Raw genomic sequence first — 27110 nt, forward strand, 5'->3', positions numbered from 1 at the left:
AGCATTTTGTACAAGATCCAGCTAGACCTGCAACAATAGCTCTTATTTTAAGAAAAAACAGATCTTGTTTCTGAAGAAAAAACACATGCTTTTTCTTCATACTGAAGAGAAGGCTTGCAATTTAGCATCACCTTCTATGAGGATATATTAAGCACATTTGGCAAATACTCTTCATAAGTTACGTACATATTTCCAAGGGCAACTTCTCCCAGTAGTACCAAACCTATAGGATCAGCTTGAGATGTGTGACAGTAGTTTGCACTCTTGGATACCATGTCTGCAAAATAGATGCCCTTTCCGAACATGTAGCCGGTCTGCAAGAAGGAAGAAAAACCAAATAAATAGATAAATAAAATTGGGGCAATAAAATAACACAAAGGCAGCATTGAATCCACCTGGCTGGGCTCCCAGGAGAGCAAAGCTGCAACTCAAGCTCTTGTGGACACCAATGAACACTCCACTCGGGGGACACGATGTTGTCTAAATGGTGGCAGAAAACACAGGGACCTCCCCACACAGAAATTCCCTTATTTAGGTTGTCCCTGACTGTGGCCATCTCTGGGCAGAGGGATGTGGGCAGCCACAAAGGCAATTTCACCTACCACAGGGGCTTCGGGCGGAGCTATCCGCAGACCCTGCGAGAGGATCCCGGCAAAGTTGGTGGTGCGGGAGCCGTGCCACAGCAGCTGGCGGTTGTGGAGCTGCTTGAAGGGCTTGTAACGCTGGCTCTCTCCCTCACGCTCAATCCTAAAGATCTTCAGTTCAGAAGAGGAAGAGGAGGAAAAGAATAGCCAAGCAAATAAACCATTATCTTCATGCAACTCATCGGAGGGGAGAAAAAAAATAATCATCCAATCTGCAATGTACATTGATCTGCTAGGGAAATTGATCAGGATGGGTTTAAGTGTTTGTAATTGGCTGTGTTGTGCTAGCAAAAAGAGATGGCAGCAATCATGCAGTACTTGTTATTGATTACTTCTCTGCCTTTTCTTCTGCATTTTCATGAGGCTCTATTTTTCTGAAAAAATCATTCAATAAACTAAGGCTCAATTTCAGATGATTACTCCTCCACCTTCCCTTTGAGGCAAATTAAATTAAAATAAAAACACCAAAGTAAAAACACCTCATTAGATCCATCTCTGCCTAGACTTTTGCTATTCTAATTAAAAGAAAATGTTCTATCAAATCATCCCTTCAAGAGAGGAAACTGGATAAGCTACTCGAAAATATAAGGCAATTGCAAACAAGCAAGTCAACTTAGGAGAGTCCATGCTCCCAAAAATAAACCCCAGTACTGCCCAGCTTACATCCACGACTTTGAGGTCATATGCATTGTGCGTAGCAGCATGAGTGTTCTTCACATACTGTTTGATTATCTTGGCTTCTTCTGAATCCTTGTCAACAACCTGTAAAGAGGCAAATGACAAGTTTCCTCAGCACACAAACTAGCAGCCATCTTATAACGTAACAACATCCACCCTGTGCCTGCAACTGTCCCTTTTAAATCTCCTCAACCATTTAAGTGGAAATACATTCCTAGCTAGAGAAGATGCACAGATATACAGACAGCCACAGAATGTCTGTGACAATGCTGGAAATTGAGATGATTTTCAATTTCATTACTCGAAGAAGGATCGGCCAAGGAATGAATCCAGTCCAGCTCTCAACAGCTCCAAGAATAGAGCCTCCATGGCCTCTCTGGGCAACCTTTTCCAGTGTTTGACCACTGACAGAGTAAACAAATTTAAAAACCCAAAACAAACAGCATCAACAACAAAAGCTTTTTCTTTTGTTTAAACACAAATTTCTATATTGCAATTTGTGCCCATTGCCTGTTGTCACTGGAAATCACTGAGGAAAGTCTGCCTCTGTTCTCTTTACTTCTTTCTCCCATCAGGTATTCCTAGATATTGATACAATATCCCTTGAGCTTTCTTTTCTCTAGGTCAAAACAGCTCAGCTCTTTCAGCATCTCCTTGAACACATGCTCTAGTTCCTTAACCCATCTCAGTGCCATATATCTGTCCTGTTAGTTTGGGTGATTTGTTTTATTCCAAATTAACAGGACATGAACTTGTATTCACAGCCACTCATTGCCTTTTATTTCCTTTACCTTAATATCTGTTTTAAGTTTTTCATAGTTGATGTCGATTGGGTCTTTATCTCCATCTTCATTTCCACCTCTGAGAAGGCTGTAAGCAACCTCAATATCAAGCAAGTTGTCCAACATCTGCACTTTAGCCTGAAGAATTGAAAGAGGCAATGTTATGTTACTTAGGCCTTTGACACATACAGAGTAAGTCTGTATTTGGATACCCCAAATTTGAAAAATGTATGACAATCACTGGCTATCTAATGGTGCCATCTAATAACACAACAACACTGTCTTTAAATATATATATATACACACACCCCCAAATGTATTAAAATATACACACATTTATATACATAACATTTCTATCTTCTAATACCTTATGCATGTAACTCTTTACACAGATACACGCACCTAAACAAAAAGATTTTCTGATTTAAACAAGTTTAACTTCATGAAGGCATGAGCTTAAACTTGTTCTTCTTCAGATTATCTTTTTGTTTGTGAGGTTTTAATGCTTAATTTAACTTCTCCCTTTATGAGGTTAATTAAGTGTTGAACCTCACATATTCTCTACGTTAGATGTCTGACATCAAGACCTGTTGCCTGCAAACAACATTTTCCAACATTTTAAAAAACCAGTTTCTAGTCAATACCTGAATGTATTCCAAGTTATTTAGGAGAGGTGGCTTCTTCATCCCAAAGTCATGAGGAATCAGTGTATAGAAGCGGTTGGAGAGGTCCAAAATCTGGGATTCTGAACCACTGTCAGAAACTGCCTAGACAAGATAACAAGCACCAAAGAAAATTACTGAGTAAGATTAAGTCTCCATTGCAATAAAAACATATAAGATAATTAAGGACTGTTAGTCCTTAGGAGGACAAAAGGAGGCAGCAATGGAAATAGTGCTTTTGCTGAAACTATCACAGGACTAAAAAGGCTTCCATTTAATTGTCTTGTGTGTAGCAAGTCACAGTATTTGCACAGAGATACACAGAACTGTGTATGAGAAAAATTCAATGGGGATTATGCTTCTGGAGAGCAAAATAAAGTCTTCAGGATATATACGTGGTGCATAACCTTGTCAAGGTTCTGGTCTATTCTAGCAACTGAAAAACTTCCTGTATCTATGCTTTCCCAGGGAGCCTGGGGAAAAAATGGGTTATGCTGGTACATTTTTGCAATCTGTAAAGGCAATACCATGCAGTGATTCTGGAATGGTTCAGATCATGATGTGTAAATACAGCAATGTTATCAAACCAGACCCTTTCCTGTGTCAACTTAACCTTTATTCCCATTCTCTGACTGACTTCTCTGGGATGGAAACACCAGCTCACTACTAGATGAAGGCAGCAGCTTCATTTGCTCAGCTGCCATTCACGTCTGGCACAGCCTAAAGTTTGTGCTACAAAAATACTGAAGACACAAGTACTGCCCACAGCGGTACAAGAGTGAAGAGAACTAACTGGTTGCCCATGGAAGCCACATCCTCTTCTCCAGAGAGAGATCTTTACATGCACAGCTCAGCATTCACCCCACTGAGCCCAGAACAACCTCTGAATTCCCTTTTTGCTCTGACATCTCTTTTATGCTCACCTGCTGAACCTCATTCAGGATGGAGTATGCACTCTGGATCTGTCGCTTGCTCAGTTTTCCCAATGGCATCTTCTGCAAGTCAATCTGATAAAGATATAAGTATTAAACCCAAATTTTGCTACATTTAAACCACTGCAGCATTCCTTCTCTGGTTTCTAGAGAACCAATTTCTTCACGCTAATAGGACCGACCAACAAAGAATGGGAACATTTTAGACTCTGTGGATTGAGGCATTATGTCAGAAGGACACACCATTGAGAAGACATCCTATAACCAAAGGAATACTGCAACAGGAAGCTCAGCACACATGCTAGGGCAACACAAAAAATAGGATATTAAGTATCTGGCATGAAGTTTAATATTAACCTGATGTCAGATGCATTCCTTCATCAGTTGAGTAACTACACGCTTAAGGCTGGCAAAGAAGCAAACTGAATGAAGTAATTCTTGTTCATAAGATCATCTGTGTCTCTAGGTACAATCCAGACACCCTCTTCAAACTTTACCCAAGGATAAAATGCAAAGATGCTGTGAGGTGCTTCGTTTTCATGAAAAATGCACTGAAACCCCTCAACTAAGTTAAAAGAAAAGTCCTGGTTGCCTGCATTTATCCACAGATTTAATTTAATGTTGGTTTTCTTTGTGTATTGATGGATCTTGGGAGAGTATTGGAAATTGTTACATTGTTAAAGGACCACCCAAATGCAAAAATATTCAACAAAAATCAAGTCCATTGGAGTCTTTTAAAAAGATCACACATACATCCTTTAGACTCTTGACAGTACTCACCATACACTCTGCAGGGAAAACTAGTTTTTACTGAAGCTGATGAATTTAAGATTTAGCTCAAGGACAGAAGATCCTGTGAAACCCTAATTATCACATACTGCCTGTCTAAGTTCCACATTATTTATCCACTATGGAGCTAGGAAACCCAGCTGTATGCAAATTTTCCCTGCAAGATAAACTCAGAAGGTTCTTCCAAGCCGCAGAAATTAGGGTGAAAGCCCTGAAGTGATTTTGCATGGAGATTGCATATCCTGTACTGGACTTAGGAGAACTTTCACCTTTAGTGACAGCTAAGCATAGATAAAGCCAGGTATCAGGAAAAGCCAAGATGGGCTGCAAGAGGGAAGACAGGCTTCAAAACTGATCATATCTTGGGGACATGAGAGGCACAAAGACAATATTAATAATCTAATGAAAACCAATCTGCAATAGATTTGTAGCTCTCAAACTTTTTGGGCCAATACTCTCTTGCTGAGTACCACCTGTACCAATCTGTATTATGTCATTATTAGCTGAAAAATCATGCAGGACACATAAAAGTAAAATAGGCCATTTAACCTGGATGTGCAGAATAGCTGCAGACACCTATACTAACTGTCAGTTACATAAACATGTAAAGTAACACATATAATCACTAACAGACAAACACACCTATAAAGTAAAACAACCCCAAATCATGTGTTTTAGGAGCACAATTCCAACAGAGCCCACAAGCAGACAAAGGGCTGGAATTTGTGTCTCCTACAACCCATGGGTGGTAGACAGAATCCTGCAGTGCTAAGCTCTGGTTTAAAGCTAAACTGCATCCAAAGCTTTATCATTAGATGTGCCAAAAGAGCATAGCAGCCAAGGGGCTAGGCCTAAAACAACAGCACTGGAATTAGCACTAGGTGCACTGAGGGCAATGGGAAGAATTAGCTCCACATCACAGATGTGTGCACCAGGATTGTCACAAGAGGCAAGGGAGATGTTTGCCTTCCACCCAGGCAAGGGAGGACACAGCACTGGAGTCGACTCAGTCCTCTAACAAGCCACTTCACATAAAGCAGTGACATAGATAATGGTAATAAACTCCTATATGCTTGGTGAGGTGAAATTCTTGAAAGCTAAGTTAGAAGCAGGAAGATAAATGCATCAAATAGATCCATTGTCATGCAAAGGAAAGACCAAGGATTTGCTACACTGTTGGCAAAGCAAGAGGATGGAACAAATACTCAAGATCAGGCTAATTAAAGGAAATAAGCAGTTGTTTCTGGAGGACACATAGAAACCTCTAACCAGGAAAAATATTATTTCCTCTAGCAGAAAACAGCTGTTCAGCAGCATCAGTACAGGAAGATAAATATAATAGGAAGACTGGCCCATCTGGAGTCTCAGTTCTGCTATAGATCTGCAGATGGGATGAATTAACATAGTTTCAAGAGTTCTACAAAACCAAATTACAGGAGATGATGATCAGTTCAGTCAGTTACAAAAAATTATTCATATTTTACAAGACTGATGTAAAGTACCACTGGAGATACAGGAGAACATAACTAACCCAAGGTACTACAAAGTGTTGGGCAAGGCACCTGAGAGCTTTCAGGTAAGCTGCAGAACATGGTACAAAGCCTGTTCTGAAAGGTAGGCACACCAAATAATGATAGAGAGGGCAAAGTGCAGCTGCTTAAATGTCAAGTCTTAGGCAGCATAACTAAGGTGGCTGAAGAACACTGAAGTTTGTTATTCAGAATTAGTTCCAATGGCTGCATTAAAACAAACAGCAGGATCTCTGCACACCAGTAAAACAGTGCAAGGAGAGACACATCATGCTACCAAACCACTCTCCGAAAGCTTGCCAGAAGGATGGATCAAGAAGTATGGAGGAAAGAAGAATGGATGAAAATAAGAGTTTTATTAGAACAAATGCGAAATACAACCAAAAGAATCTCAAGTCCACCCTGGGCAGAAGAGGATCTGGTCTTCGATAAGACACTTCCATTAGTGTATGTATCAACTAGCAGCATTCCTCTAGTCTGAGGGGCCTCTCATTTGCTACCCAAATCCATGGTATTTCTGCACTTCCCAGCCCCTAAATGTGATTCCTGCTTGGAAAAAGGGAGTGTCACCAGTGCCACATGACCAGCACATCAGTTATCTCTGTTAATACCTTAAGAGCACTCAGCAAACAGCAGTCACTACGCGGGTGTGACCGGGAAAAAAACACAAGCAAACAAAAACACAGAATGATTACTATGCCCAGGACTGGCAGACAATTGTCCCACAGGCATGTTAAATTGAAGACATTGATAGATAAAAAAGGCACCTGTGTTTTAAGAACTGCACGTATCATAACTAAGCTACTACTTCCAGGGCTTGCCAAATTCCAGCTGGACTCTCGCTTTTATTTTAAGACAGATCTAAAACTCACACTTGGCTTTTGGGAAGTATGAAGCACTCTGAAATGCAAAGAACTTGCTTCTGTTTGTGCAAGCATGATGGAAGGTTAGAAGGGAGAAACACGAATGTGTGTAGTCACCTCAAATTCCACCATTGCTTTCTTCATGCTTTCCACATCAAAGATCATCTTAATAAGATCTTGGATTGGCTTAGCGAGTTTTGATTTTGTCCCGGCACCTACTGTCAGTTTCTTGACAGCTTCTTCATCCTGGAAGGTAAAAATAGTATCAGAATTAGCAAAATCACAAAGGATAAAAGTAACAGGATGGCTGCCATGGCAACAACTCAAAACCAATTTAGTGTGTGCATACTATGACTAGCCTGAAGTTCATGGGGAGCGTGGGACATTGCTCTGACATTCTGGAACAAAATGGGCTTAAAAAAACACCTATTCACTAATTTGGTAGATATTGCAAGAGATGTCACTGTAAAAAATAAACAGAAAGTAGAATTAAGTGAATAGGAACTCTCTTTGCATCACTGCTGCACCTCAAGCAAGTATTAATTACTTTTTCTGCAAGCTTTCTGCTGTATAGAACATAAAAAATGACTGTTTACTTTGCTGCTTTTATGAAAAAAAATATGTAATAACTAGTTTCACCAAGTTTTTGAAATAAAAACTGCCACAGATGTGTACAGGAATCATCCATTAGCTATAATACCATCTAGATGCCTTCATGGAGAGAGCATTACACAAATAAATCATCAGCCAGGTGCTTTGAGTAACACTATACATTACACTGAGACAGATGATTTGCCACTGTAATATTCAAATTTCCAGAGTTAAAGCCAAGCTTCGAGTGCTTTGCACTGAAAGATGACATCCATTAATTTGACCATAGAAAAACACAATGTCTTGAAAATATGTGCCCTGGCAACTTTATAGATATTAACAGCATTCAACTATTTAGTCTGAAAATAGTTCAGGTAACAGGTATGCCCTTAAATAAACACACAAACCCCCACTGGAAAGAAGGAATTATTTAGCTTATCTGTCCAAATAGCCAAATCTTACTGGCAGTGACTAATTTCAATCTCAGCCTGCTCAGTATGTGCACTAAGTGGAACGCTGCATTGGAGTTGCTACAGCACTTGGGAGGATTTTGGAGGCAGCAGACAGATCAGAAGCATCTATTTTAAATTTTTAAAAATTGAGTTTTCAGATAGGATGTATGCAAACTGACTGCTGGATTAAGTTCAAATTAATATCCTTAAAGTTACAGAGTAAACAGGAAAAAGCATTGAAGGGACATCAGATTTGGTAACAGAAAACTCTGGTTTCCCAACAGGTCATTTTAATGGATGGTACTCCTTGAACTACAGTCTTCCCCTGTAGCAGAGAGAAGATGCAACAGCTGCATTTTAATTTCCCTGGTTTGTTAAGTGCAAGTGATCCAAGAGCAAGCAGAGAACAGAACAGTGACAGCAGGGAATCTCAGCAATGCTCCACCTGGGACAGGGGCATTTCAGGGTTACCTGTCCGTAATCTATTTCCAGTGGGTAGAATTTCTTGGGATATTTAGTGAAGTTCTTTGAATGCCAAGAATTGCCAGTTTTCTCTTCATACAAATTCAAGAAGTGTTCAATGGCATCTTCTTTTGATGGCATCTGCTCCAGCTTGTTACTGCCGATTACAGTGCCCACACGGCCCCAGGATCGGAACACCCAGTACCTGGAGAAATGGAACGGCAGAAAAGAACAGGCATCAGCTACTCCAGTGCTATTTGCAGCCCATTAATTTTATGGAACACACACTCTCATAAGTGATCGTGGGAAATCAACAGAGGAATCACTGTATGTCCAAGAAGTGGTGTGAAAAATGCCCAGTGTTAACAGACCAGAGCTACAGCCCTGAGCATAAATGGGTGCACAGCAGGAAAACAGAGGCCAACATCTCTTCACTGTCAAAGTTTTGCAGATACCAATCTTCAGACTATTGGGGTCATATATTTGAAAAACAAAGACAAAGCATCTTTAAGCCTCAGGCCCCAGAGTTCCGTATTTTAGAGAAACCAGAAGTAAATCAAGTATTTGTCTGTACTATTGACAGCACCTTGGGTGAGCCTCTGTAGTATTTATAGGGATACAATCAATCAACCTTTCCAATATGTCAGGTATGAAATTCAGGCACTGAAACTCCTCCACGTACTGAATCCCAGACTTGATACAACCTCGCACAAATGAGACAGCAACAAAAGCTTATTAAAAAAATGGTAAAATAAATCTGGAGTTGATCCACAGTCCTTACTACCCTGGATTTCTGTGTCTCTTATGTGCTTGGCAGGGGCAGTTTTATTTTAAGGAAGCTTCTCAATCTCTTCACCTAATCAGCAATGCAACCACTGGACAGCTCTGCCATGCACCCAATGAGACTGGAAAGCTAAACACACAATCAGCTCCTGACTATTTCATGCATTTTGTTATGCTTCAGGGCACACAATTCAGGCTAACACTGTGGTAGAACAGCCAGAATCTGGTTTTGCTTCCCACGGTTACAGCTCTGTTATTAGAAGACAAAATTAAGTTAGAGAACATGGGGAAAAAAAAATCCCACCTGAGGTTTTGTCAACACCCACAAGGAGTGTCTCCACGCAGAGCAGAGATTTCTCCATGGGTGGTTTGTTTGGTAGGTTTGGAGGAGTTCTTTTTGTTTTGGTTTGGCTTTTTTTCATTTGTGTTGTAGTGTTTTTTTTGTCAAGTAGCTATACCAGTCCATTATCTCCCCAAAGACGTTTTACTCACACTTGGCTTTTGGAGTGTCAAAAATACAGTGTTTATCAGAAGAAAGTGAATGAAAGTATTTAAAGGGAAAACTAAACTCACCTGTTCTCTCTGTCATCCTCCAGCAGCTGCAGTTTATAATAGGAATTTGTTCCTTTCACAATATCTACTAGTCCCAGGGTTGCACTGAAAATTTTTCCACCTTTTTCAAAGACATGAGCAGAATCTTCCAAACCTGCAGAGAGGAAAAATTAGAACACAGAGGAGGAGGTTACTGTTTTAGCTTTCCTTCCTGCATTTGCACCCATCCAAATGTTTCATGCAGCAGTGTGATTTAACAAAAATTCTGCAAAAACAGTGACCACCCAGCTCATTCAAAACTACTTGGAACATGTTTTCCTTTTAATGAATTGTGAGCACACACCTTTAGATAAACTGGAGTGAATATCAATCCCAACTAGAGGGAAAAGGACAGAGGATGATCTAAAATCTAGGATCTAATACTGTGTGAGTGGCTGAAGGAATCTTCAGGAGAGATGCAGCTCTGTGTCACATTAGCAAAGGGACTGGAAACCAAAGGCTGGCCTTGGATGCAGTACAAATTGTCAGAACATCCATGCACCACGGGTTTGGAGAGCAGCATCAGTAGCTGCTCATGCCAAACCTGTGTCCTCTGCTGGCTGGGCCTTTACTCACTCCACTGACAGGAGATCCTAAAGCTGAACAAGGTGCACATCTTAGTTTAAGTGGTCCTTCTTAAGAAGAAAGCTGCACAAGAGAATCCTGGAATATCCAGCCTCAGATGTCAATCAATATGCTTCTTTTGATAACAATGTTAAAGGTTTAAAAATTCGTGCTCCTTTATGGAGCCCTCATCCTTTCACAGAAAAACCCTTTTGCAAACCATCATGCATCCTGAAGACTGCGGGTGGTGCAGGCACAAAGGCTGTTATCACTCACCAGAATCAGGGTCTACTGCTGCTCCACCCTTCACTGTTAACTTCATTTTCTTTTCAGACTTGCTAGGTCCTGCAGTGAAAAACAGTTAATTTTCTTCTTAGGTGAGCAACACAGTCTGACTTGAATCAACCTTAAAATTCTCAATTTGCATAATTATCACTCTAAGGTGAATCAGATTCCCAGTATATGAGCACACCAACTTCAGTGGCTTTTTATAATCTAGCTTTAGCAGCCAAATCACAGCCCCCAATCCACCAAGTAAATGAGAAATTACACTTCCCCAGATTCTATCTATTTCTTTTCTTCTGGCCCCAAGGGATGGACCATTTCATTTTTTTCACCTGCATTGCAGATAAACACAACCACAAATGTGGAAGTGGGATTTAAAAACCCCATAGACTACAGGGAGTGTTTGGATTCCCTGGGGATGGTACTGTGGTAAGACAGTCTGGCAATAACACACCCAACTGCATGACAGAAACCTCCACTTGAAGGACACAGAGAACAGGTTCTGAAGAGAAGTGAGCAAATGTGATGGTTTTGTTCACCATCCAGGGTTAATAATGCAAGCTCTCTATGGTATTGGCGAGCAATGCCACCAACATTTTTCCTCCTCTGTTTCAAAAATATTATGATCTAAATTAAGTAGCACGGAAACTCAGTGCTCAGGACCTCTGTATTTTCTCACTTGTCAACACTCCCTGAGTAGTGTCTTTCATTTTGGTGTCCCAGGATCTCCTTGGAGCTGCAACACTAACCCAAACTGGCAGAGAACCTGATGTTTTATGAGGAAGAGACTGGACTGATGGCAGGGAGCCTAGACAGACTGAAGTAGGAGAAACAAGAGCCAGCCCAGGAGACAGTTCCATGTTTACTTAAACCTAGTTTTGCCCTGAGGTCCATTATATAAACTTATCCTGAGGAAAAAAAAGGCAGAAAATTCAAGGAAAGGGTAAGGACAGATCATATCCAGGTTTGCTTTGTGCATGCACAGTACTGAACAGGACTGTGGAGAAACAACTGCTTTGTTCCTCACCTTGTTCTTCTTTGACCTTCCCAGCGCTTTTTGTACTTGGGGGCTTGCTGCTCTTCCCATCTACAGCCATTTCCTCGTGCTCCATTTTCACCTCTGCACCCCAAGGTGAAAGGGCATGGAGGGACACAAGCTCCTGGAAGTCCTTGCTGGAAGATTTCACGTCCTGAAGAAACGCCTCTGAGACCACACGGACTTTGGCCTCCTTCACTTCTTCCATCTTCTTGCTCATTTTCTCCACATCCTCTGCAGAGGCAGGATAGGAAGGGGAGAAGAAAATGCACCCATGAGATTTAGACCTCAGCCTCTCCCTCTGGCCATGATTCAGGGCTCTGTAACACTTTGTGAAAACACAATTCCACTGCATTTTGGATTCACCATGTTCTTTGGAGAGCAAATTTTCCCCTTGGTTCAAAGATGCAGCTTGGGCTAGAGCAGGAACACTCCTGTTCTACCTGGCTGGTCCAGTTCTCCCTTTCCCAGATCTCAGCTGGAGCTGAACTTTCTGATGAATGGAAGCACATCTCCCACCTCAGCAGTCAGTTTGCGCAACTCCAACACAAAGCAAGAGCAGACTCTAAGCTGCCAGCAGAGCAAACAAGTGTTCTCAGGCACCCACAATCAGCTCTGCAGATTCTCCAAGGCAAGCAAGGGCACAGCCCTCAGCATTCCACATCCCAACAAAGGTGGCTTGCACACCACCATTGTCTGCACATAAATCCCAGCTGCCACTGACCCATTAGAGCCTTAAGGCACAGCCTGCCTTAAGGGTTAACTTGCTGGGTAAGCAAAACTCAAACAGCACACATCTGTCTACTTTTCCAAGCACACTCAGGCCATGTGTGCACACAAAACACTCCTCCTAATCCAAATACTGATCTCCAGACAGCTCTGAGGACAAGCGTCTTCTGTAATCCGCTCAGCTCTGTTACCATTGCTACCAGTAACCACAGCATGGCTGCTTACTCTGGGTGCTGATGCACAGGGTGGCTTTGTTAGCTGTTGTTGTCAGCTTTCCTCCCAGGTCCTCCACAGTGCTTTTCACCTCCTCCTTGTTCTTTGACAGCTTCCCAACAACCAGGATCTTCATGTTGGTCAGTGGTTTGTCTAAAGGTTTGGAAATGACATGTTAGCAACAGGCACAGAGTCCCCTGGACAAACAGCAAGCATGAAGTGACAGCATCATCTCCTCTCTGTACAATCAGCTCAGCTGGCAGGGAGTTGAGGGGCCAAGCACGTCTGACCTGTGCTAAGCAAGCAGGAGGAGTTCCTCTTCCCAGAGGAAAGGCAGTGAAGCTCAGCAGCTACCAACAAACAGAAGGGATGAAGGACAGGGAAATTTTTGCCTCGTTCTTGATTTATTTTGTTAAGTAAAAAGAAAAAGAATCAGTCTTCTTCAGCACTGCGCAACTAGGGACTGTGCTCTGCTTCCCTTCTCTTTTGGTGCCTGGATAGCATGGGAGAAATTCACTGTCACATGAAAGCTCCTGCCTTTTCAAAAGAAAATCTTTTTTTGAGGGGCTGCAGAGAGAATGATCTCTCAAGAAACACCGTTCTAATCTTGATCTTATAGACAGTACAAGGTTCTATCATTCTACCCATGAGAAGTCAAGAGCAAACTGGTAACCATCTGAGGCTCCATCACATCGTGTCAACATTGGCAAGTGTCTAAAGCATATTTGCACTGCTATAAGATAAATGCTATCAACCCTAATTGACCAGCCTAGGGCTGTGCTTCCTCTTCTCCCCTCAACTCAGATTAGTTTGGTTGTTAGCAAACAAAGCAACCTGGCTTTAAATCTGGTCAACCTTTTGAATTTACTTTCAGGGGACACTGGGGCTGGAATCAATTTGCTAATCAAAAACAAGACCTGGGTTACTTTGTCTTCATTGCTAAAATAACACGATCTGGCTAAAGTCAACTGTGCAGAATTACTCCCACCTTTATTACAACATAACAATAACTCCCTGCACCCAAAATTATGGCCTAGGCCGAATAAGAAAGAAGTCAGCATAGTTCTTAACAGACAGGCTTTATCCCCAAAGCATGCAATTCATTCCAGCAACCTACATCGAGTTTCTTAAGTCCAACTTTTTGCCAGCTGGAGACAGCGCATCTGTTTTGCATAAGGGGAATTAGTGACCAGTAAAGCCAAATCTCAGTAGATGATTTAGAAACAAAACAAACCCGTGAAAAACCCTCTTGCCCTCAAAACCTAAATTTAATTGGAATATCTGGCATTATGGACATCCCTGTATGGTCCCCAAGAAACCACATGAGGCAGCATTTTGAAGCAGATCTCCCTTGAGACACAATTTGCAACATCAGCCTTTACATTTCTGATTTACTGCATACACATCATTTCCTCACAATCAAGAAACACTCAAAATTATCTCTGAGTAAACGAATGAGCCTCAAGCCCATGACCTCAGGCAACCCAGCATGTCAGGGCCTGCCTGTGCTGGCAAGATGAAGCAGGTGAGACACTTTTTTACCAGGAGAGTTCTGCCTGCTCAAGGGCAGAACAGTGGGACTATTCAGAGTGGCACGTTGTCTGTCTGGGAATGGGAGCCTGAACACCATCCTGAACTCCAGCAATCCATGCCCAGGCAGACACTTACCTCTGGGTGCAGACACGGCCTCTGACAAAGGAGCAGATGCAGAGGGAGGAGGTGCTGAGTTCAGAGTTGCAGCATCTGGAGGGAACACCCTGTCCTGCTTCTTACATTTAAATTTCTTCAGGTAAGGAATTTCTCGGAACTCCTGTGGGATGGAAGCATAAACAATTTAAAACCAACAAATATTATTATAAGATTTAAAGGATAAATTGAATGCTAGCCAGATGTTGGCATTTATTGCACATCTTGGAAAGGATTTTCAAGACATTTATGCTAAGGTGGACAAAACCTCACTTTACTGAGAAAACAAAGCTGGAAGAGGGTAAATAATGAGTTTCAAAAAAAATCAACAACGTCTCTTTCGATTTAGCGTTACTGGAAAAAATATGATTTATTTATGCATTAGCTGCCTGCTGCTGGAGGGATGTGGCTGTGACAGGACTTGCCCACTGTCACAGCTGCTCAGCACTGCAGAACTCTGCTCTCTGTAACCCAGCACTGACTGCTGCTTGCTCAATCAGCTCAGAAACGTGCTTCAGAACATCAAATATGCAGCAAACACTCACCTTGGGGATTATCCAGTCTTTCCTGTTGGGAGTCTGTGTTTTAGCCACACACTTGGTCCAGGCAGTAATATCCCCTGAACAGTAGTAAGCGTCACTCTTGAACACAAACTGCCCCTTGCACTCCTCGCAGGGCAGCAGAGCTCCAAACGCCATCCCGTCTGCCACTCGGTCCAAGATCTAAAGCAACAAAGAACACAGAGCAGGTCATGGCAGGAAGCTGGAAGCACACACACTGTGTTACCCTGGGCTGCAGAAGAACACAACTGCCAGGCTGCTGGCACAGACATTTCCAACACATCACACATGCTCTGAACATAAACCAAGCCTCTCAGCAGCACTGATGGATATACAATGCCTGAGAGGCATGGCACAAGGCTCATCCTGCCCACAACCCTGGCTTCGTCTCTCCTCTCCAGGATGAGAGGGAGGTGATTCTCTCTCTGCTCCACTCTCATGAGACCCCACCTGGAGAGCTGCATTCAGATCTGGGGCTCCCACCAGAACAAGGACATGGACCTGCAGAAGTGAGGCCAGAGGAGGGGTACAAAAATGACCAGAGGGTTTGAGCACCTCTCCTGTGAAGACAAGCTGAGATATACGGGACTGTGCAGCCTGGAGAAAAGGTCTCCAAGTCTCTTTGTAAGACCTTCCAGAACCTAAATAGGGTCTACAGGAGTGCGGTGAGGCACTTTACAAGGGCATGTATGACAGGACAATGGCTTTAAACTTAGAGAAAGTATGTTTAGACTGGATATTAGGAATAAATTCTTCACTCTGAGGGTGGTGAGGCACTGGAACAGGTTGCCCAGAGGAGGTGTGTATTATCCATCCTTAGAAGTGTTCAAGACTGGGTTGAATGGGGCTTTGAGCAACCTGATCTAGGGGGGGTGGCATCCCTACCCATGGCAGGAGGGCTGGAAAGAGATGATCTTTAGAGTCCCTTCCAATCCAACCCATTCTATAATCCTGTGGTTCAGAAGAACACACCTACCACACAGCACCTGACCATGCTGCCATGCCAGAACAGCAAGAGAGAAGATGAGCTACGGCATCTGAGCACATGAGCAGGTGGGTGGGAATGTAGGCTCAGAGAAGTCCACGTTTTCCTGCCTAAGAGTATCCCATGACCATTTTGAGTCTAGACACTTCCCCCACTGCAGCCCACACTCCTTACAAGGAGTCTCGATAAATACAAATACTTAAAGCAGTATGTGGCTCTGAAAGAGAGCAGACTTCCACAAGTTACATAGACCAAAATGGACTGGTTTTAAAAAAGAAACTGGGAAAGAATTTGTACAATTTTTGCTTCATTTTGCATAATTTAACAGACGAGGGAGGCAATGTGAAGTGCCTTAACTAACCTGCTCATGAAGAGCCAGCACCAAAAAAACAAACAAAAAAAAAGGACGACTTAAAGCATAGCAGAATAAAGGCATTACACCACAACTAAGGTACTAATTCACCACACACCCTTCACAAGCAAGTGTAACAACAATACCAGGGTCCTGAGACAGAAGGACTGGGCTTTGACCATATTTCTTTCTCAAGTGTTATGTTAGGAACATTCTGCAGACCTGTGGACCTCACAGCAATGCTGGGTCAGGTCAGCCTCACCAATTCCAAGACCGCCCCCCCCCCCCCCAGAGCAACTACAACCAACTCACGGCATTCTCCCCTGAGGGGACCTCCTGCTTGTTGGCAATCAGCAGCTCCTTCAGGTCATTGGTGGAGCAGACCTTCCTCAGCTCATCCTTGATGCCCCAGATCAGCTCTGTCTGCTCCTGTTGACAAAACCCAGCAGCTTAAAAAGCAATTGACTGCAAGTAGTTAAGAACACTCCTCAAACTGCGCTATGTGCACAAGGTTTTACCAAGTCCATGTTATCTTAAACACAGATTGTGAGATTAAGAGCTCCAAGAACCAGCAACTTTTACCAAGAGAGTCACACATTATATCAAACACCTAAACCAGATCCTTAAAAGTCACATCCTTCAAATGTCAGTGCTCTTACTTAGAAAGCTCTCAACATTCTTTGCAAATTTCACCTACCTAGCTGACACCGAGAATAGTGGGGATGTAGCTGCATTTGAGTCTTCCATAAAAAAAAAAAAATCAGAAAGGCTGATTGCCACTGTTCTTTTTTAAAGATAACTAAGCATTAGAGGAATTTCTACCAGATCAGACACAGTGTAGAGGAACATGTATATTCTTTTGGGTCTTTGTACAGAACTTGAAAGCGTTAGGAAACAAAGAAGCAACCTAAAATATCTCAGATAGTTTCTGAACGTTATCCACTGGCTACAGTCAAAAATGTAGTCTGCCCTGGAAGAAGTGGTTTACTGGTTAAGTGGTGTAATTTTCAGTGTTAATGATCATGCTTAATGAAATGCTGTTAAAAAAAGTGAACCCAAAGTCTCCATTTGTCTCCTAAACATCTGCACTGCAGCAGCAAAACCTTAAAAATATCTTTTTTGAAAACTGTGGTTCTGCCACACAACAAAAAAGAAAACTTTTGCACAAAGTCAGAGCCAGCATTTTTCTACAGCTCCATTAAGACTTCAGTTGCAGCAAAGACAGCTTGTTACGCTTTTTTCTTGGGAACGTTTAATAAATAAAAAAATCCTGAAGCTCTACTGGGAATTCTTCCCACAATATTCTAAAAAGTGACAGGTAGAAAGCTGTGATCTATCACAATTTGTACCCAAGAACTGAACACATCTCCCCAGAGGGTGAAAAAGATTTGATTTTTCATTAATCAAGTTGCACACTTTATCTCTGTTTCATTTTTACGATGAGCTATTTATTGTTTTTCAAGCTTTTCTGCAACAGTGCTCGGGCTCTAAGTTTCAGCCACCACAGCCAGATGATACAGGAAGGAGCACAGAACCAGCCTCTCAGAAAAAAGGCATTTAACCTAATCTCTTTAAATCCAATAAGCCCAAGTCCTAGAGAACATCCTTCCTGTCTTTTGAGAGAAAGGGGCAGGGTGAATTGCCCTCAGCAAAGCCTCAGTGACAGGGCACCTCCTGTGCCAGGACAGTTTGGGCTGCCACTGCTCTGTCTGGGTACAAGGTACTGCCTTCTCTAGAGGCTACAGCTCTTCATTTGGTGCCTGACACTGCACTTCTTCAACAGAGCAGTTCTTAGGTTGTGAGTAGCTAAAACTCACCTTCAGCTGTTTTTGCTGCTTTGATTCTTTCTCTTTTTCCTTTTTCTGCTTCTTTTTTGCAGTCACATTTCCATCTACCTCTTCTCCTTTTCTCTTTCTAATAGAGAAAAACAAAACCACACACATGAAAGGAAGTTATTGAAATGGCTGTCCAGCAGTTACCAGAGCTCAGATTACTGACTGCCGATATCTGCAGAGGCTTGAATATCCTCGGTTTTGGCAGGCAAACCCATTTTTCAAATTCCTCAGTGCTAGATTATAGACCTGCACTTGGCTCTGCAATGTGAGCAGCCTCAATCAGGTCAGGTACACTTAGAGGTTTTCCATGGAGTGACTGCTTGGTGCAGGAGAAGAGCACATGAAAGACTGCAACATTCTCAGGCATATTTATGTATATTCATCTACACACCAAAGGCATACTCAAGGATCACTGAACAGCTCTCCAAATCTGGGGAGGTGTAGCAATCTAGGTTAAAAGGCCACAGTATCTTTCAGCTGAATCAAAAGCTTGATCAGCTTAGACAGCCCATACTGAAATAGAGGAGAGCAAACACAGTAACTGTAATGAGTCAACATCCTGGGAAACTAGGTATTTCCCATCTAGTTTCTCCTCAGACTAGAATTAAGTCAGGCCTCTTAAATCAAACAGGTGCAAGTTTCTGCTTGGAAAATACTTCCAGGCTCACACTGGGTTTGTGACATACTGTTGGGAGTTGCATGTGTGGGAATTTACTGCTATTTGCTAGGCCTTAGAGTTGAAGGGAGAAGTTACAGAAAACATTGCTCAAGAAAGACTAGAAAAAGAAAGCCAAATGAAAACTGGGGGATTTTTGCAGACTTCAGAGTGACAAGGGACTTCAGAAGATGATCATTTATGTTTCCAGAGTCACCCCCTTTGTCTGCCTAGAGTGTGTGCTCTTGTGAGGATGCCAAGGGAAATTCTGTCCCAGCTGAGACAGGATAGGCCTGCAGCTCAAGGCAGAGCATAAACACAGCTTGGATCTCACACTCCATTTTGACAGATACGCTTTCTGTTATGAAACATCAGCCAGGTTTCTTTTTAAGAAAGTCTCTCTCAACTTTGTAAGCTGAGGCTGAGGGTTAAGTCATGAAGTTGACATTCTTGATTGCTCTCCTACTCACAGTTTTAAACAGTTCACCTTCTAGGACTCTGCTCCCATTAAGACTAATTCCGTATGACGGTTACAAAGCTGCTGCAGGAGGATGTCAGGAGGTACTCTCCTCCTAGAGACTCCTGCATGAGACCTGTACATTCTAGTAACTCTACTGGTTCTAATATTCAGCTAAGTGATCACTTTATTTGCAGTGGCCACAACAGCCCACCATTAGCACCTCTGACCAAACCACAGCTCAGAGCACTTTGAGGGACTGGTTTTGCAGATGATCTCATCTTCCAGCTGTACCCCTGTCAGGTGCCTTAAGAGACCAGGGGCTATGCTGTACATCTCCCTACCTCATGGTGGGAGGAAACAGCCACACTGTGCTGCCAGCAACTGCCTGAGAAAAACTTCATCCTGCGTTCTAAACCAGGCAAGCGGCAACCAGTGTGGCAGAACTGGCTCCGGCACACACAGAGCAGTGCCTCCAAAAGTCCCCAGGCCAATCAAGTTCTCTCTCCTCCTTGGCTGCAGCCCCTGCAGGGAACAAGACCAGAGCATTCACTGAGCCTCACCAAGAGGACAATGACTTTCCAAACTTTTAACAGAGTCAGGGGTACACAACAGAATCTGTGAAAAACTTATCAGCCTGAGTGCGAAGCGTTCTGTGCACCTTCCCAAACCAGGGGTTTAATGACGTCAGTGCTTAGGAGGGGTGCCCAGCCCTGTGTATCTGCAGTGCCTGCTGACAGTCAGGCTGTCCCCAGCAAGTCACCACTCACTCCCACAAAGTAACTTGTCTCCCTGTCTCCAAAGGGAGCAAATCCAAGACAGCAGCCGCTGGAAGGCGATCACTCTGCTGAGAGACCCTGTGACCCAGGGAATGCATCCAAATTCCAGCGGCGACTCACACTTTTGGCAGCTTCTCCTCAAAGTCCAGGGGACAGCAGCTGCTCTCCCAGACAGAGTGATTACTGTACCTGCTCAAGCCACTGGAACAAACCATGGAGTAGGAGAGATCATCTCAACTGCAGGGAGGCATAAAGCTATCGGTCACCACCTCCTCTTTCATGCCCAAGGCTAAAGCAAACACTAAACATTTTATACAGCCTGGAGAAGAGAATGGCAAAGCTGAACTCATCTTGCATCTTCCCAAAGCAGCACATCTTAGAACGATCTGTAAACTACACCCTTGCTGACACACATTTAGAGCACATCCACAAGGATCTTCCACCCTTGGGCCACCAAACCATGTGTTGCCCACAGCAGTGGGGTGCTACTGTGCGAACCCCTTCTCCTGCCGAGGAAGGGACAGCTTTCACCCCTGACAGGTACAGCCCAATAGCTTGCCTGGAAGGACTGGCGTTTCCCAGGCAATGCAAACCACTTCTCACCTTCATGAAGGACATACAGGACTTATTCCAACTTCAGAGAAGATGAAGAAGGAAGTGAACTGTCCCACTGTGGCCTGGCCCTTCCTGACTATCTACTCTATTTATCACGATCGCCTCTTCCCCTCCCTACAATGAAGAGGTGGAAAGGACAGTCACAGCAACCCTGGATAAAGCAAGCAGCGCATGCAGGGAGGAACAGGAACTCCCCTTTTCACCTCCTCCCTGTAAAGAACTGCCAGACAGCTGCTGACCTGAGCACTTAGCATTTGCCTCAGATCACCTCTGCAGCTAATCCAGTGCTGCATGACATCTCTGGAGTGACACTTTGCTCCTGTCCTGGGCAGCAATTCCATCTAAACAAGCGAGGCAGAAAATACAGGAAGTATTATACCTCAGAACAGAAGAAGGACAAAACACACACTACGAAAGAAATACTGCCAAAAGGAGCTCACAAGCTGCTACTCTGTTTCCTACACCAGCATACAGGCATTCTTCTCACAGAGAAGCTGCAGGCAAGGACACAAGATCCTCCTTTCCCAGGTCTGCAAATTGCTGGTGCTTAGGCAGGACAGCCCACAGCCCAAGGGAGGATTGCATGTCTCACCCAGAAGTGGTTGAGGAAAGGAGCCAGGATCCTTGCAGTAAATCCTCCCATATTTGGCCTTTACAAGGAAAGGATTTTCCAACTTATTCTTGGTAGCCCTGCTCCACACATGACCTTCCCTGTCTGGAAAAGGCACATCTCAATGCCACTCTTATATAAAGGGCTGACAGGGCAGTCCCAAAGTCTGAGATTCTCCTCAGAGTATGGGCTGGACATGCAGTACCAGCACTTGAATTTGGATGTGTCACATCTGAATTGCACAGACTTCTGAGTCAAGATATAATTTGAAGGTAGCATAATTAAAAATATATTTAAAGATAATTTTGAGAATCATGACTTGCAAGAGACATTTAACATAATTTCTGCAAGAGGCAGAAATTGCTGTTGTTAATTTCTATTATCTGATCAAATGTACAAGGTGAATTATCCGAGGTTACTGCATCTCATTCAGGTTTCTGGAGTGTTCTTCCTTTGGCTTCTCCATAACTCCTGTGCTTTCTCAGCAGCAAAACCACCAGATAGTTAGCACACCACACCCCTCCACCCATGCTGTTTATTTACACTCTTGCCCATTCAGTTTGTTTGACAGGCAATGATTTTTCCAGTTGACCCTTACCACCCTTGGCTCAAGCACAGCCCAAAGAGCAGAAGGTAGTGGAGCATAAGAGCCAGCAGCAACTTCACGGCTGAGGAGCTTGTTCAGGCAGTGCTTAGAAAGCAGGAAAGATGAGACATCCTGCTGCTTTTCTGGCCTGAGGTCTGGGTTCACATAACCCTACATCACCAGTGCAGGCTTTTTTCCACTGCAACTCTAAGCCTTTATTTATGCCGTGACTTGGCAAACTACACTGTAGCCTTTCTTTACAAAGCCTTCATATTTTGCATAACATCCAAAAGTGGCCCAGAAAAGCAGAGTCAGGGCAGAGAAGAGAAGCACTTACAGTCAAATCTCCAGAGCTTTGCTGAGGACATGGGAGAAAACTACAAATAACCCTATTAAACTCATTGTTCTAGGACAAAGGAGAACTCACATCTCAGCACAAAAAGCAAAGGACTACTTGAAAACCTGTAAGTGTACTAAAATACTGCACTTCTGCTTGCACCAAGCAATGCACACAGAGGTAAAATCCCTGCATGGAAAGACAGCAGGCTGCCCAACAGTTGCAGACATCTCCTCTTAGTCTCTGCCAGTTCAGCTGAGTAAGGTAAACAGAACATAACCTGACAGGCCTCTGGCCAAAGTCCCCATCCTGAGATGCTGCAGGACTCTTCCCACAGCACCCACACCACTGCTGAATGCCTCTGGAGCAGTGGCTTGCCAAGCAACTGCACACCACACACATCAGCTGCACACCTCAAGGACCAACACTGACAAAGACTGCACAGATTTGACATGGCCACAGCTTCTCAGAACAGACATCAGCCTCACTGGACATCTACATGGTGAATCTTTGCAAAAGCAAAGTGGAATTCAGTCTAAAATGTACACAGAGAAGCCCAATGTTTTCCAATGACAAGATCTTTCTAATTTGTAGGATCCAGAAATACCTTATGTTCCTTCCTCCATGGGGACAATGTAACATTGGTCTGTGTTATGAAGCATGACTCCAGGCAAAGGCATTTCAAGAACAAGTAACAAAAGCCTTCATTAACAAAGAAAGATTCACAAAGCTAGCAAGTCACCTGGAAACACTTCTCTGTCAGTACAAGGTCTGTCAAGAGCCTCCACTGAAAATCTCAAAGCGAGGCAATGAAAATTCAGAGGTACAATAAAAGATTCGGCAAACAAAAGCATCCAAGTGTAAGCACTACATGGCCAATAAACACCATTATCAGATTCAGTGCCTGTCACAGATCAGTAGCTCATAGATAAAAGATGTCAAATCAATTCTCTAACAAGTGGTTTGAGCAGAGAAACCATCGCTGATAACAAGTATCACACAAGGAGAGGCAGAGCCCAGTATCCATTTGTACTATGCAGGCATTATTTTATGGTTGAAAGCCCTACATCAGCCCTCAAAGTCACAGCCACAGTTCTTTGCATTTCCTCAAGGCAGTCACAGGGGGCAACTGGACTGCATGTTCCCAGGGACAGGGAATGTCTGTTGTCATCTGCCTGAGGTCACAGGAAGGACCAAACCTTCCTATGACCAATATTCTTTTAACAGAGACAACAATGTCCCACAGCATCTATCATGGATGTATTTAAAGGCAATGGCTCCTCCAGACAACACAATTTCTTACAATAAACACCTACCCCTCATTCTTGGTAGCTGGGAGCTGCTTCTTCAGAGTTTCTTTATCTTCAGCTTTCAAGATGCTGAAGCCCAGGAGCTGGGTGGCCCCGTAGGCTGGGAGGAAGCCCAGCTCCGCTCGGCGGCTCACAAAGCAGTCCGGGTGGTACCAGTTATCTATCATTCCCAGCTGCGGCTTTTCAGGATGCACCATCTTCTTGGAAATCCGGATCTGGCCCTGAGGTAGATTAAAGTGACACAAGAGCAATTGTTAGGCCATTCTGGAAGGAGCAGGATGATGCCCACTAGTTACCAACTCGATGCTTCCTAAAAACCTGTAAAACAATAACAGTTCCTCTATCAAAGTCTGTGACTTTTGTTCTAACCCTTTCACTGCAGTCCATCTACTTTTTCATGTACTCTTGCTAGGTTGAAAAAGTCACCTTTTTGAGTAGTTTTCTGTTCCAAATCCAATCAAACTGGGTAATCCTTTTGTCTTTATTCCAACTTTCAGTAAGTTTTAACTCACATGAACAAGACTCATAAAGGCAAATCTAAAAATTAACCTTATGTCCCTACCACTCAAACATCAGTGCTAATATGATCTTACCCTGTCTTACTGCAAATTATGTTTCAGATGTCCAAGGAGTAGTTGGTTTGCAGTGCAGCAACAAGCATGGTGGCTGTCTTGCCACAGGAATGCTGGTGAGCAGTATTCCCAGCCTGCTCCAAGACCCAAGTGAAAGGAGGGGTCACCAGGCTTGAAGCCCAGGCTACCATGCCTGAGGGATGCCTTTACTGTCAGCTGTCCAGGGCACAGCTGCTCTTCAGACACAAAAATGCAGCTCTGCAAGTGCTTTCCATATGCAGGACAGACAGGAAGCAATTATAAGAGCCACTGTTTTGAATTAAAACTAGTGAGAGAAAAGATGAGATGGAGAACTTTTTTACCTTTTCTATTTTCTGCTCACAGCCTTTGCAAGTACTTCTGTTAGACTTAGCATATTCTGCAGCAAAGTCATTTAGGCTCTTCTCAGCCTTACCACCTCCTTCCTGTTCCCCTCCTTTTCCTGGAGAACAAAGCAAATACATAGTTCAGCTTTAATACACATTCTCTTATTTTCTTTTTCTCTGTCACAGATTGTTAGCAGTCTGCATTAATAAACCTTTTGGGTTCTGGCCACTCATTTGTCCAGAACCTGAATACAGAGCAAGACAAGAAGTCCATGCTCAAAAGCATCAAAGAGCCACCACAACCACACACTGCACTGAAGGTACCATTAAAACAACACACTACAACAGCATCTGATAACATTAAAGAACTGAAAACTAAATACACCAATCATGACAGCAAGAAATGTTTTTCAATACATCTGCTGACTGACTTGGCTTTTTCCTCTCACTGATTTAAGAAGATGCTGCATGATACTGTCAGCATCCTAGCCCTGTAGTGTGGAGACACCTCAGCAATTCTTCTGACATCACTTGCTGAAGCAACGTAGACATCAAATTACCATAATAACAGCACAACAAAAGAGAGCACAGTTCCACCTGAACCTCCAAACACCATGAGGCTTCTGCCTACCTCCTCCAGGGCCACCAGTTTCAATGGCTTTCTTGATTTTCTCCTGGTCTTCCCACCGAAGCTCAGGGAAGCCGTCGATGTCTGTGTGGGACACAAGCCGAGCCCGCTTCCAGAAGCAGCTGTAGTGGTGCCAGTGAGGGACTTTGCCATCAAACATGGGTGACTAGCAGAAAAGCACATTAGGCCAAGATGAAACAATTCAAGCTGAATCAAGGGGAAAACCAAAACAAAACAAACTCCAGAATAAAAAGGAGTATTTGGGTAAACACACATGATTTCTTCTTTTTGTTCTTCTTTAAATCAAAATATGGTTACTATTTAGGACAAAGTCTAAGAAGAAAATCTAATAAGACAGACAAGCTGCTGGAGAGATGTTCCCAAAGGGGATAGGCATGGAAGGAGCATTTAGCTAGCTTAACCAGTTCATCACCCTGCTGCTCAGTCCATCTGTTTTACTGGAAAAAAAAAGGTCACAGCCTCAGCATGGCTGCACCAGCCCCTGTGAGACTGTGCACCACAAGAAGCTGCTGGCTTCATTCCACAATCCTTTTGAGAGCCACTTCTCAAGCAAACTGTCTATATAATGGAGAACCTGTGTCAGGCACAAGATAAGAAGGGTAGCTCCATGGATTGTGGCTTGAGGAAATTCCTGAGTGGCCTGCAGGAGGCAGAGACAAACTTCAAGGGAAACACCAGAGCCCAATTAAAGTTCCACATCAGATGTTGACGGCAGGCCACAAAGATGACCAGAGGGTTGAAGAAGCTCTCCTCTGAAGACAGGCTGAGAGAGTTTGGGATGTTCAGCCTGGAGAAGGCTCCAGGGATATCTTAGAGCACTTTCCAATACCTGAAGTGGGCCTACAAGAAAGCTGGAGAGGTCGTGATAGGGTGGTGAGGCACTGGGAAAGGTTGCCCAGAGAAGCTGTGGATTCCCCATCCCTGGAAGTGCTCAAGGCCAGGTTGGATGGGGCTCTGAACAACTTGGTCTAGTGGGTGGCATCCCTGCCCATGCAGGAGGTTGGAACTAGACGATCTTCAGGGTCCCTTTCAGACCAAACTACTCCACAATTCTGTGATCAGGACAGAAGCATCACCCAAGTCCTCCCTGAAGTGCAGCTCCAGAGTGCCCTGCCCCACATCAAGCATTTGTTTTGCAAGTGCTCCACTTGTTTAAAGCTCAGACACAGTAGGTACCATCCTGGCATCGCTCCAGTTACCCACCAGGCAAAATAACGTACAGTGGTTCGGCTCCAAATAACACACACAAACAACTGCTGTACTAATAATACTCAGTGCTGTATAATTATTACTACTGATGATCCAGAACTAACGACCTAGGAAAGCCTTCCATGTGTCACTCACTAACAGGAGGGAGATCTCCAAGCCAAAAACAACAGCAGAGCTTTGTGCACGAGCAGGAAGGAAAAGGAAAGGGCTTTGAAAACCACAGCATGGAACCAGGAGAGCTGGGAGCCCAAACTACAACCAACCATCTATCCAAACTGTAAGAGGACATTTTTATTTCCAGATGCACTCTTCCCACAAGCCATGTCTGGATACCCAGTTACCCTCACAGCACCCACCCTGCGATTGCTCTCAATGTGTCTGTAAGTCACAAGCAATTCTGGCACTGCAACTTGGGACACTTCTGGGCTCATGTCTAGAGTTTTGCAGGAGGACTCAGGGCTGTTCTCAACACAAAGGCTCAAAGGCTTTGGGGGCACAAGGCACTGGGGTGTACAAAAGAGAGCAGAGCTAGCTCAGTCTTTAAAACAACCATACAAGCAATGAGTAATCTCCTCAACATGGCATTTCAGACTCTTCTCTGTGTGGAAAATGAAACCTCTAGGCAAGCTGAGCTTGTTTACACAATTTCTCTCAGCTCACCTATCTCTAGACCATAGTTTCCTAAACAAACTAAGGAAAAAAGGGACCGAATCACTTTCATAGTGCCCATTCAGATAACAGAAACCATTCAGTTCCAGCTGGAAGCAAAAGGCAAAGCTGTACTGGTCCTGCAGGAGCTGTGTGCCTGCCCTGTGCCAAGCACCCAGAATCCCACTGTCATTCACAGCTCTTCACCTGAGGAACCAAAACAAAAGGGAGGTAGGTTATAGCAGACACTACTAAGGCCTTGGTCTGTAGGTCCCTTTAATTTCTTCAGCACAGTTTTCAGAAGAGCTTGATACA

The 27110-nt window shown here is 43.6% G+C and overlaps 1 protein-coding gene across 1 annotated transcript in view; it reads right to left on the minus strand.

The window, feature by feature from the left end:
- PARP1 (poly(ADP-ribose) polymerase 1) overlaps positions 1-27110 on the minus strand; it is a 32558-nt gene that overhangs the window by 3667 nt on the left and 1781 nt on the right. Inside the window, exons 2-20 of the mRNA XM_083856232.1 lie at positions 24921-25083; positions 24287-24405; positions 23359-23573; positions 17986-18082; positions 16481-16597; positions 14817-14993; positions 14254-14395; positions 12598-12738; positions 11635-11877; positions 10599-10667; positions 9741-9873; positions 8394-8589; positions 6997-7125; positions 3690-3773; positions 2749-2871; positions 2114-2242; positions 1308-1406; positions 603-755; positions 187-314 (exon numbers count right to left, since the gene is read on the minus strand). Coding sequence (XP_083712358.1) covers positions 187-314; positions 603-755; positions 1308-1406; positions 2114-2242; positions 2749-2871; positions 3690-3773; positions 6997-7125; positions 8394-8589; positions 9741-9873; positions 10599-10667; positions 11635-11877; positions 12598-12738; positions 14254-14395; positions 14817-14993; positions 16481-16597; positions 17986-18082; positions 23359-23573; positions 24287-24405; positions 24921-25083 — 2657 coding nt within the window. The remainder of the gene's footprint in view (positions 1-186; positions 315-602; positions 756-1307; positions 1407-2113; positions 2243-2748; positions 2872-3689; positions 3774-6996; positions 7126-8393; positions 8590-9740; positions 9874-10598; positions 10668-11634; positions 11878-12597; positions 12739-14253; positions 14396-14816; positions 14994-16480; positions 16598-17985; positions 18083-23358; positions 23574-24286; positions 24406-24920; positions 25084-27110) is intronic.

Source organism: Zosterops lateralis, assembly GCF_965231275.1.
Source record: "Zosterops lateralis genome assembly, chromosome: 3".
Taxonomy (NCBI): Eukaryota; Metazoa; Chordata; class Aves; order Passeriformes; family Zosteropidae; genus Zosterops; species Zosterops lateralis.